This window comes from Herpailurus yagouaroundi, unplaced genomic scaffold (genome assembly GCF_014898765.1).
Source record: "Herpailurus yagouaroundi ecotype Mexico unplaced genomic scaffold, PumYag 162, whole genome shotgun sequence".
In the NCBI taxonomy this organism is placed as follows: Eukaryota; Metazoa; Chordata; class Mammalia; order Carnivora; family Felidae; genus Herpailurus; species Herpailurus yagouaroundi.
In genome coordinates, this window is record NW_024412403.1 from 60,903,136 (window position 1) to 60,916,421 (window position 13,286).

At 38.8% G+C, this 13,286-nt stretch overlaps 1 protein-coding gene across 4 annotated transcripts in view; it reads left to right on the forward strand.

Moving 5' to 3' along the window:
* Nucleotides 1–13,286, forward strand: part of SIDT1 (SID1 transmembrane family member 1) — a 111,891-nt gene that overhangs the window by 57,425 nt on the left and 41,180 nt on the right. For all 4 annotated transcript variants that reach the window (XM_040484530.1, XM_040484531.1, XM_040484532.1 and 1 more), the window contains 3 exons: nt 1,301–1,388; nt 2,595–2,666; nt 3,083–3,176. In XM_040484530.1, coding sequence (XP_040340464.1) covers nt 1,301–1,388; nt 2,595–2,666; nt 3,083–3,176 — 254 coding nt within the window. The remainder of the gene's footprint in view (nt 1–1,300; nt 1,389–2,594; nt 2,667–3,082; nt 3,177–13,286) is intronic.

The following is a 13,286-nucleotide window of genomic DNA, read 5'->3' on the forward strand; positions in this document are numbered from 1 at the left end:
AGTGCTCTGCCAGGGGCCCCATTCCCCTTAGGGGGTCTTGGGAACCCATGATGCAGTGGGACATGTATCTGACAGATTGCTTAGAGAGGTAAGGTGAGATGCCAGTGTACTTATTGGGAGATGCCGATTTAGTGTAAAGTTTATCTGATCCATTTAAAGCAATTAAACATATTCTAATACTCTGTATACCTGTAACAGTATCCAAAAAAGGACTTCAACTCTGGACAGAATGGATAGGTTCAAAGGAATATGGACCTCATGTGTACGGCCATTTGCCCTTTTGTTATTTGTAATTAAATTATTTCAATGGTAATTTTATAGCAAAAATGATTTTCAAAAAGATTCTGTCCCTGCCTTTAAGGTGGTATTTACTTAAGGTACCTACAACTTCATCTGTTCTCCAAAGTAAGGTGATACTGTCTACTAAAGGACAAAGAACGAGCGCTTCTGGGTGGCTCAGTCGACTAAGCTTCCGACTCTTGGCATTGGCTCTGGTCATGATCTCTCGGTTTGGGGGATCAAGCCCTGCATTAGGCTCCACGCCATCAATGTGGAGCCTGCGTGGGATTCCCTCTCTCTCCCTCTCTGCCCCTCCTTTGCTCACACTCTTGCTCTTTCAAAATAAATAAGTAAACATTAAAAAAAAAAAAAGAACAAAAAATGAGGATTTAGCTATCAAATGTAAAAACTTCTCTTAGGTTTTGATTTCCTAGTGCCTCAGTTTGGATAATCCCACATCTCTGCTCCTGTTCACTCGTGAATAAGGAGACTGGGACACAGAGAAGCACACTTAGAGAAAGTCAAAGCCAGGACTATAACACAGGTCTCACTTTTGCATCCCTAACCTAAATTATTTAACTGTGACTGTGTGACTATTAGGAAAGTCATGTATCATTGGATTTTCAAATAATAAAACCTGAACATAGTGAACCAAAACACACTAAAAATAAAGTATGTTAATTTTAAAAATATAAAGTACAAGTATTATTATTAAACATAGGCTGTTGACATATTTTTTTACATGAGGCCTATTACAGTTCTAAGCACATAAGTGGGCACAAGATAGATTGAGATTAGAATAGTGTACCTGTTTAATTTTTTGGATTTAACAATTATTTTATTGTGGCTAAACTCTGGAGTAGATCATAGGTATCTGAAAGTTCTTTCTAAGAAACTAGGAGCAGGGGTGAACTTTACTTTTCTTCTCTTTCATCTCTTTCTGCTCCCACCCCCACCACCATGGACTTTCTCCCCTCTTGCTATCCTTTCTTGCTATCATAAGTTGTTATGTCTTATGCAGAAGAAGGATTTTCCAGGCGAGCAGTTCTTCGTGGTATTTGTGATAAAGCCTGAAGATTATGCCTGTGGAGGATCTTTCTTTATCCAGGGTAAGAGATAGTGAGGAATGTTTGCGACTTAGAAAAACCTAATGAAATGGAAGAGAAGGGAAGCCAAAAGCTCCCCATGGCCCCTTACTACCATCTCTAATTCTCATTGGGGATCATCAGCAGTAACTTGCAAGGCAGTCTGAAAGATCTTTGGGAAAAAAAAAAAAAAACATAGGGAAGAAAATGATAAATCTAAAAGGATTACTGATACTACAAAATGTCATTTAGTGCACTACATCTTTTCAAAGTCTTGGGCTCTATCAGACCATGTGAGGTATATTCACTCAGTTTGCCTTTTACTCAACAAATATTTGCTGTTGTGAAATAATGATTTTATGTAGCATATCAAGGTCCACTGTCTAAGACTGGTTTGGGAGCCAGCAGTAATGGAGCCATTTGTGTTAATCAGTAGTCCTCATTTCCACAAGGACATACAAGGAAAATTCAGAGTTCTCAATTTCAGTTGCCAAAATTATACCTTGCAAGATAGTAAGAAAGCAAAGCAGGACCATTTATCCCAATGACAGGGACTGTGTGTAATACCCTTAGGCATAGTACAAATGGCTATGGCTAACTACCCAGTCACTACTGTGGGAATGCAAGAGGCTATTGATTGAAAACACAGACCCCCAGCAGCTGATGAGCCACATGTGATCAACACAGAGGGTGTTTAATGTTCAGTATAATATGGTTCTCTTGACATTCAGGTGAGATGTATTCTTCATGTATTCTTTAATCTCTTGATTACCTAACTCTAGAGTTTTGCCAGTGTCCAATGTTCTTTGGCAAACTACAAGTCATTTTATGACTATGTAACAAAAAAAAATTTTTTTCCACTGGCTAAAATAATGCAAAGCAAAAGACAAGACAGCTTTCTATTTTTGTAGCCATTTTCTTCAGATGTCTATGGCATATTGGGCCACATGGGTATCAGAGGATGAGTCAAGCTTTCTTTACTCAAGAAGGGAGGCTACAGTCTCACTTCTTCAATAGTACCAAAAATGCAGTGAGGCAAAGGCTATCGTGCAAGTTTAGCCAAAAGCCATATTAGATAGTTTGCAGCTTTGGGAGTTACGTTTTCCTCTAGTTCTTGCTAAAAGAAAATTCAACAACCAGAGCTAATTGTGGACAGTTTTTGAACAACTGTTCAGATGAGAGGCCAAGAACCAAGTATCTGATCTATTTTGCCTTTTTCTTTTTTACCAGAAAAGGAGAACCAAACCTGGAATCTACAACGAGCAAAGAACCTTAAAGTGACCATTGTTCCTTCCATTAAAGGTCAGTATTGGCTCTAGGATCCATGGAAAGATTTCTATGTCCGAAGGCAATCATATACTTCAACACTAATGTCATCCTTCCAGAGAAACATCATAAGAAAACTAATATTTACCTTGGAGATAGAAGAGAGAATCAAAGCATGTTGTTAAATCTCTTCCAGAAAGAAAGGGAACTCAATTATGACATTGTATACAGGAAGTCCCTTCCTGGCTTCCATTGGGAAGTCATCACTGTGATAGGTAGCCATTTGTGGAGAATGTCTGGGTGACCTCCAGTAGCTTTGCTGCTTTGAATGGAATTATATTAGGACTTAAGAGTGGGTGTGATGGAGATGAGCCCTTGAAGCCATCCTGTCCTGAACATGGTTCTCTTTTTTCCTGAGGACACCCTGACCAAAGTTGTTTCTCTTCCCACAGAAACTATTTATGTGAAATCCATCCTTCTCAGTTTCCTCATCTTCTTCTCCTTCTACTTGGGATGCCTGTTTATTGCGTTTGTTCATTATATCAGGTAGGTCAAGAGTATCAATAAATGTTAACCCCCTTTGCCTCTCTCTCTGTGTGGTGAGTAGAGCATTAGGCTTTACAGCCATATTGACCAGATTCAACTCTACCTCAACCACTAACTGTGTGACCTTGGGCTAGTTACTTAACCTCTCTGTGCTTCAGTTTCCTCCTCCTCAAAAATGAGATAATAATTTACCTCATAGAATTGTATAGCTGCAGTGTTTACGTCAATGTCCTGCACAGAGTGAGTACTGTTTAGAGTATTAGTTATTTTCATAGTTAATAAAACCTCAACAGAAAGACAGCTTGGGTATTTTTTTGGATCAAGAAATACTGTAAATCCTATGGAATGTAGGAAATGAGGAGTTCTTCCTAATATGGAGATTTAGGAACAGCTTTAAAAATTCCATCAACAAGTAAATTTAATGTCTAAAATAAACCTTGAGGTATAATAAATAGCAGGAGTGATCTGCTTTGATATTGCATTGCCAAGTGCTTTCTTACTATTATAGCATCAATTTTCCAGTAAAATGTCCCTTGAAGGAAAAAAAAAGGAAATGATTATATTGTAATTTGACTAAGACAATTTCCCTTCCCAAGAGATTGGAGCCCCTAATAAAAAGAGCTCCAGTTTTTCCTGGTGTCTCTGAGCAGGCCCAAACATTGAAAATTCTGTACTTTGTTGTGGTCTCTGTGAAGCAACTACAAAAGAATGGCAGAAGGCCTACAATAAACAAATGTTCTTTCCCCTCTTGAACATCTGAAGAAAACAAAGCCAGCCCAGAGTTTTCAGACTATTGGGCAATTTAACAGCATCAGTAGAAAAAAATAATTCTCTTCTGTGACTTTACAAAGATTTTCAGTTGAGAAATTGAATTTTAAAACCCTGGGACTACCATTAACCATATCTAGAACAATCTGAGCATCAGAATACTTAAGGAGAGTAATAAATTATAAACCATTGAGAAAAGTAGAAATTCATGAATCCATATTGATGGAAGAAGGAAGGAAGGAAGGAAGGAAGGAAAGAAGGAAGGAAGGAAGGAAGGACCTAAATATCTCCAGATACAATCCAAAGTCAATAAAACAGGTATACATTGAGGAAGTGAGTCATTAGCAAATGCCCACAGTATAAGGAAGAACTCTTGCCTACATAAGAATGCCAAAAACTGACTGGAAAAAATGGAGGGAGTGCTGGAATTGGAAAATCATCATCTTGCGTATATCAGGCTAAGAATAATTAGTGGATACTAAAACTAAGAGGAAAATCTGATGAAAATCAAAATATGTGCATGACCATAAAGTGTATCCCCAAGAGTTGCTTAGTTATTCTAAGGGAAAACATAGTAACTATACAATGGAGAACTCAGACAAGGATTGACTGAGTGATCAAAATTAATGTGAGCAAGGGGAAGGTAAGACACTGTGTGCCTCCACATGTGACAACCTGAGGACACAGCACTACTCATGCAGTATTCCAGCCAGAAATACATATTTTGAATATAATCCTGAGGAAAAATCGAACTAACCCAAAATGACAAGCATTCTATTAAAGACAAATGAAAGGCTGTGCAAATGATCCAGATTGAAGGAGACTAAAGAGATATGGGCAACTAAAGACAACACTGGTCTCAGATTGGATGTTTTACTAGAAGAATATACTATAACAGACATTATTGGGTCAATTGACAAAATTATAATACAGACAGATTAGAGTATTTTATCAATGTTAGATTTGCTGAATTTGACAACTATACTATGGTTAGGTACGAGAATATCTTTATTCTTTGGAAATATTTAGGGTGCCTGGCTGGCTCTGTCAGTAAAGCATGTGACTCTTGATCTTGGGGTTGTGAGTCAAGACCCACATTGGGCATAGAGCTTACTTTTTAAAAACGGAAATATTTAACAATAAAAGTTCATGACATATGCAACTTACTTTCAAATGGTCCAAAAATTATATATAATATATATATAACATATATATAGTTATATACATATACACACATACAGAATGATAAAGCAAATGGGATAACATGCTAACAAATGAATCTAGATAAAGCATATGTGAGTATTCTATATTTTATTCTTATTCTTACAACTTCTCTGTAAATTTGAAGTTATTTTCTAATAAGAAATTAAAAACAAAAACCCCAGTTCACAGGCAAATATATCTTGAAAGTATATACATTAACTGATTATCAGCCCACTTAATTTATTAGATCATAATCACTGACATTTACTAGGCACCGTGATTATCTGAGATTATCTCAATTGATGCCCTACAACAAGCACTAGTATTATCACCATTTGACAGTTAAGGAAATTGAGGCACAGAGAGGTGAAGCAGTTTGACCACAAATTCACAGCCAGTAAATGAGGGAGCTGGGATTTGCCTGGATTTCCAGGCAACGTGGCTCCAGAGCCTTACCGATGAAGCAGGCTGGTCAGTACAGGTCTGGAGTGGTAAGGGCATGCGAGAGAGGGCAGTCCTGATCAAGGGGGCCAGACCAAAAGCCTGGTACCCCAGCATGGATTCGAATGGAAAAGGATCCCAAAAGCTGTCAATTTGGACTCAGATGAACTCCAAGATCATGGAAAAAGAAGTTCATCTCTTATGCTCTCTTAGGAAGACTGTCTCTACTCCTGATGTTTTAGATTTTAGAAAATAGGATTTCACTTCTTTAGTTAGCTAGCATGCATAATCAGCATACAGACAAAAAAAGTAGAGATGGATATCAATGTCCCTGACATTGTCATGCAGCTACAGCAGGAAGCACAGGTTTTGAAAGCTGTGGTATAAGGCTTTGTTGAAACCTCTGGCTGCCAGGTTATTTTGCTATAGTCAATCGCACAAGCATAGATTCTTCCCAAATATAGCGAAAGTGAAAATTGAAATCTGGAGACATAAGAACCATTTGGCATTCTAAATAAAATAATAGACTGAGGAAAAATGCTAACAGAACTCTTTCTCATTGAACTAAGCAAAAATAACAAAGTTTTCTACAGAACCAAATGAAACTAGTCTTGGAGCATAACGCCATTTGCTTGATAAGTTCTCTGTACTTTATTATTAGTACACATGGGATTTGTAGTACATGCTATGAAATTAGGATGAAAATATGGATAAGAGACATGGCCCTGCTCTCAGGAAGCTAAGAATCCAAAGTATTAGCTATACTGGCTTGAATCTAAACACCATCCCCCTCCCATTGCCAGCCACATCCATTCAGCAAGTATGTAAGGAGTCACTACAATAAATGTGCAGGACCGGGGCCAAACACTGGATACATGTTCTCTTATTCATTTCTTTCAACCACCCTACCAGACATTGAGTTCAAACTGCACAACCCTGAGTACTCATCCCTCCCTTGATTCTTGCATCAGTTATCTGTGGCCACAATAATGCTGCATAAAAATCAACCATAAAAGCTCCAATGGCATATAGAAATAGTTAAGTTTACTTACAAATCTCTGGGCCAGCAGGATGACACTGCTAATCCGGACTGGGCTCAGAGGTCGCAGTTGGGTGTGGCTATTGAGTGCTATCACCTGGCGTCAGCTAGGCGCTGGTTCTTCTAGACCAGCCTCAGCTGCACGTGGTCTCCCAAATTCCAGCAGGCTAGCCCTTGTTTGTTGTATCGCCAAGAGAGATAGCAGAAGACTTTAAGGCCTCCTTAAGATGTAGGTTCAGAAGTGGCATGATATCACTTCTCCTTTCTATTAGCCAAAATAAGTATGAGGACAGTCCAGACTCAAGAGGTGAACACACTAACTCTACCTTTTGATTTAAGGAGCTAAATACAAGATGAGGTGTAGCCATTTTGCAATCAATCTAGGAGAGTTCTCATTTACGATCTTCTCCTTTGCTCACTGGATACAGTCTGCCTCAGCCTAGCTTTCTAAATCATTTAACCTCTACTGAGGAATCTTATCAGCTCCTAAATCTATAGCAAATGTGGGTACAGCCTGTTAGCACAAACACGTCATTTTTTCTTTTAATGTTTTATTTATTTTGAAAGAGCACAAGTGGGGAAGGGGCATAGAGAGAGAGGAGGGTAGAGGATCTGAAGCAGGCTCTTCCATGAAAGAAGTGAGCCCGATGTGGGGCTTGAACTCATAAACTGTGAGATCATAACCTGAGCTGGAGTCGGACATTCAACAAAATGAACCACCCAGGTGCCCCCAACACATCATCTTTTATGAGTGCATATAATTGCTTGTCACTTAATCTCACTAGGATTGTTTTAAAAAGGGATTTCAACAGGTGTTGGTGAGGATGTGGAGAAAAAGGGACCCTCGTGCAATGTTGGTGGAAATGCCAACTGGTACAGCCACTGTGGAAAACAGTATAGAGATTCTTCAAAAAGTTAAAAATAGAACTACTCTACAACCCAGCAATTACACTACTAGGTATTTACCCAAAATTACAAACGCACTAATTGAAGAGTATTATGCTAAGAAAGAATTACAGGCCAATATCCCTGACGAACCTGGCTGCAAAAATTCTCAACAAGATACTAGCAAATCATATTCAACAATACATTAAAAAGAATTATTCACCATGATCAAGTGGGATTCATTCCTGGGCTGCAGGACTGGTTCAATATTTGCAAATCAATCAACATAATACATCACATTAAGGGATAAAAAGAAGGGATCACAAGAAGGGATAAAAACCATATGATCCTGTCAATAGATGCAGAAAAAACATTTGACAAAATACAGCATCCTTTCTTAATAAAAACCCTCAAGAAAGTCAGGATAGAAGGAACATACCTTAACATCATAAAAGTCATATATGGTTTTATACAGCTTTATACAGCTAATATCATCCTGCAAGCTTTCCCCTGAGATCAGGAACACAATGGGGCTGTCCACTCTCCCCACTGTTGTTCAACATAATGTTGCAAGTCCTGGCCTCAGCAATCAGACAATGAAACTAAATAAAAGGCATCCAAATTGGCAAAGAAGAAGTCAAACTTTCACTCTTCGCAGATGACATGATGCTTTTCATGGAAAACCCAAAAGACTCCACCAAAAAACTGCTAGAGCTGATACGTGAATTCAGCAAAGTTACAGGATATAAAAGCAATGTACAGAAATCGGTTGCATTTCTATACACCAATAATGAAGCAACAGGAAGAGATATCAAGGAATTGATCCCATTTACAATTGCACCAAAAACCATAAAATACCTAGGAATAAACTCAGCCAAAGAGGTAAAAGATCTGTATGCTGAAAACTATAGAATGCTTATGAAAGAAATTAAAGAAGACACAAAGAAATGGAAAAACATTCCAAGCTCATGGATTAGAAGAACAAATATTGTTAAAATGTCAATACTACCCAAAGCAATCTGCACATTCAGTGCAATCCCTATCAAAATAGCACCAGCATTCTTCACAGAGCTAGAATAAACAATCCTAAAATTTATATGGAACCACAAAATACCCTGAATAGCCAAAGTAATGTTGAAAAAGAAAACCAAAGCTGGAGGCATCACAATCCCACACTTTAGCCTGTACTACAAAGCTGTAATCATCAAGACAGTATGGTATTGGCACAAAAACAGACACATACATCAATGTAATAGAATAAATAACCCAGAAATGGACCCACAAATATATGGCCAACTAATCTTCGACAAAGCAGGAAAGAATATCCAATGGAATAAAGACAGTCTTTTAGCAAATGGTGCAGGGAGAACTGGACAGCAATAAACAGAAGAATGAAACTAGGCCACTTTCTTACACCATACACAAAAATAAATTCAAAATGGATGAAAGACCTAAATGTGAGACAGGAAACCATCAAAATCCTACAGGAGAAAACAGGCAGCAACCTCTTTGACCTCGGCCATAGCAACTTCCTACTTGACATGTCTCCAGAGGCAAGGGAAATAAAAGCAAAAATGATCTGTTGGAACCTCATGAAGACAAAAAGCTTTTGCATAGCAAAGGAAAAAAATCAACAAAACCCAAAGCTAACAGATGGAATGGGAGAAGATACTTGCAAATAACATATCAGATAAAGGGTTAGTATCCAAAATCTATGAAGAACTTACAAACTCAACACCCAAAAAACAAATAATCCGGTGAGTAAACGGGCAGGTGTGAATAGACACTTTTCCAAAGAAGACATCCAGATAGCTAATAAGACACATGAAAAGATGTTCAACATCACTCATCATCAGGGAAATACAAATCAAAACCACAGTGAGATACCACCTCACACCAGTCAGAAGGGCTAAAATTAATAAGTCAGAAAACAGTAGATGTTGGCGAGGATGTGGAGAAAGGGGAACCCTCTTACACTGTTGGTAGGAACGCAAATTGGTGCAGCCACTCTGGAAAATGGTGTGAAGCTTCCTCAAAAAATTAAAAATAGAACTACCTTATGACCTAGCAATTGCACTACTAGGAATTTATCCAAAGATAAATTTTTTTTTTAATTTTTTTTCAACGTTTATTTATTTTGGGGACAGAGAGAGACAGAGCATGAACGGGCGAGGGGCAGAGAGAGAGGGAGACACAGAATCGGAAACAGGCTCCAGGCTCTGAGCCATCAGCCCAGAGCCCGACGCGGGGCTCGAACTCACGGACCGCGAGATCGTGACATGGCTGAAGTCGGATGCTTAACCGACTGCGCCACCCAGGCGCCCCATATCCAAAGATAAATTTTTATAGCAATGTTTATAGCATCACTAATAACAATAGTCAAATTATGGAAAGAACCCAAATGTCTATCAACTGATAAATGATTAAGAAGATGTGGTTTATGGCACAAAAACAGACACATAACCAATGGAATAGAATAGAAACCCCAGAACTAGACCCACAAACGTATGGCCAACTCATCTTTGACAAAGCAGGAAAGAACATCCAATGGAAAAAAGACAGTCTCTTTAACAAATGGTGCTGGGAGAACTGGACAGCAACATGCAGAAGGTTGAAACTAGACCACTTTCTCACACCATTCACAAAAATAAACTCAAAATGGATCAAGGACCTGAATGTGAGACAGGAAACCATCAAAACCCTAGAGAAGAAAGCAGGAAAAGACCTCTCTGACCTCAGCCGTAGCAATCTCTTACTCGACACATCCCCAAAGGCAAGGGAATTAAAAGCTAAAATGAATTACTGGGACCTTATGAAGATAAAAGGCTTCTGCACAGCAAAGGAAACAACCAACAAAACCAAAAGGCAACCAACGGAATGGGAAAAGATATTTGCAAATGACATATCGGACAAAGGGCTAGTCTCCAAAATCTATAAAGAGCTCACCAAACTCCACACCCGAAAAGCAAATAACCCAGTGAAGAAATGGGCAGAAAACATGAATAGACACTTCTCTAAAGAAGACATCCGGATGGCCAACAGGCACATGAAAAGATGTTCAGCGTCGCTCCTTATCAGGGAAATACAAATCAAAACCACACTCAGGTATCACCTCACGCCAGTCAGAGTGGCCAAAATGAACAAATCAGGAGACTAGAGATGCTGGAGAGGATGTGGAGAAATGGGAACCCTCTTGCACTGTTGGTGGGAATGCAAATTGGTGCAGCCGCTCTGGAAAGCAGTGTGGAGGTTCCTCAGAAAATTAAAAATAGACCTACCCTATGACCCAGCAATAGCACTGCTAGGAATTTATCCAAGGGACACAGGAGTACTGATGCATAGGGGCACTTGTACCCCAATGTTCATAGCAGCACTCTCAACAATAGCCAAATTATGGAAAGAGCCTAAATGTCCATCAACTGATGAATGGATAAAGAAATTGTGGTTTATATACACAATGGAATATTACGTGGCAATGAGAAAAAATGAAATATGGCCTTTTGTAGCAACGTGGATGGAACTGGAGAGTGTGATGCTAAGTGAAATAAGCCATACAGAGAAAGACAGATACCATATGGTTTCACTCTTATGTGGATCCTGAGAAACTGAACAGGAACCCATGGGGGAGGGGAAGGAAAAAAAAAAAAAAAAGAGGTTAGAGTGGGAGAGAGCCAAAGCATAAGAGACTGTTGAGAACTGAGAACAAACTAAGGGTTGATGGGGGGTGGGAGGGAGGAGAGGGTGGGTGATGGGTATTGAGGAGGGCACCTTTTGGGATGAGCACTGGGTGTTGTATGGAAACCAATTTGACAATAAATTTCATATATAAATAAAAAAAAATAAATAAAATAAATAAAAACTAAAAAGTGGACACACATACCCCTATATTTATTGCAGCACTATCTACAATAGCCAAATTATGGAAGCAGCCCAAGTGTCCATCAACTGATGAATGGATAAAGAAGACGTGGTATATATACAGTGGAATGTTATTCAGCAATAAATAAAAAAAGAAATGAAATTTTGCTGCTTGGAACAACATGGATGGAGCTAGAGAGTATAATGCTAAGTGAAATAAGTCAGTCAGAGAAAGACAAATACCATATGATTTCACTGTTGTGTGGAATTTAAGAAACAAAACAAACAAGTAAAAGGGGCTGGGGTAGAAAGAGAGGCAAACCAAGAAACGGACTCGTAACTATAGACAACAAACTGATGGTTACCAGAAGGGAGGCAGGTAGGGGGATGGGTGAAATAGGTGAAGGGAATTGAGTACACTTACCGTGATGAGCACTGAGTAATGTATAGAAGTGTTGAATCACTATATTGTACACCTGAAACTAATATAACACTGTGTGCTAACTGTACTGGAATTAAATTTAAAGCTTAATTTTTACCAAAAGGGATTTAACCATAGCCTCATTTGCCAGCTAGAACAGTCAGGCCAAATTGTAACCATTCTTAATAATCTGCCTTGCTCGGTCAACAAATATTTAGTTATCATTTTCTATGTGCCAGGCTCTGTCCTAGCATTCAGGGATACAGTGGTGAACAAGACAGTCCAGATCCCTGCTCTAACAGACTTTACATTGTACAGAGGGGAAACATATAAGCAAGCAAGTATTAATAAAGCAAATAATTTCAGCTAGTGACAGGAGGGAAAAAAAAAACACTGTAGTGTGAGAGGGAATGGTTGGATTGGGAATCTACATTAGGTTTGATTTGTTCAGCAAGGAAGATATCTCAGAAGGAAGACTTTAATAGGAAAAAGAGGCTAGCCATGTGAGGATCTGGGGAGAGAGTGGCCCAGGCAGAGAACAAGAGCAAAGGCCCTGGGGTGCCTGTGTGGCTCAGTCACTTGAGCATTCGACTCGGATTTAGGTCATGATCTCACTGTTGGTGGGTCCGTGCTCCGGGTTGGGCTCTGTGCAACAGCTCCAGAGCCTGGGGCCTGCTTCAGATTCTGTGTCTCCCTCTCTCTCTGCCCCTCCCCCACTTGTGCTCTGTCTCTCAAAAATAAATTAAAAAAAAAAAAAAACACTCAAAAAAAAAAAAAAAAAAAAGAAAAGAAAAAGAGCAAAGGCCCTGAGGCAGGGATGAATTTGCTGTCTCTAGGAACAAAAGAGGTATAAAGAGAAGTTCTTCCACCAGACATACCAGGATCTGGGGTGTGCAATTTCTAGAGTCTCTGTCTAGAAGTAAGAGTATGTATGAAAGCACAAACACATCTAATCCCTAACTTTCCTCCTTCCTGACCAACCTCACATCCAAAAGGGAAGCTCATTTTGCGAGAAGACAGTGATTCACATTTTAATGTTTGATAGATGTTCCCAAATGATATATCTGGCTTTTTTAGTAATAGTTTTATTGAGATATAATTCACAGACCACAAAATTCACCCTTTTAAAGTATAAAGTTCAATGACTTTTAGCATATTCACAGTTGCACAACTATCTAATTTCAGTATATTCACAGTTGCACAACTGTCTAAAACCACTATCTAATTTTCATCACCTCCAAAAAGAAATCCTGAGTTTGTCAAGATTACAGGATACAAGATCAATATACAAAAGCCAGTTTTATTTCTATTCACTGGCCATGACTAATCCAAGCATGAAATTAAGAAAACAATTCCATTTACAATAGGATCAAAAATAATAAAATACTTAAGAATAAATTTAACAATTAAAGACTTGTACATTGAAAATGACAAAACAGGGGCGCCTGGGTGGCGCAGTCGGTTAAGCGTCCGACTTCAGTCAGGTCACGATCTC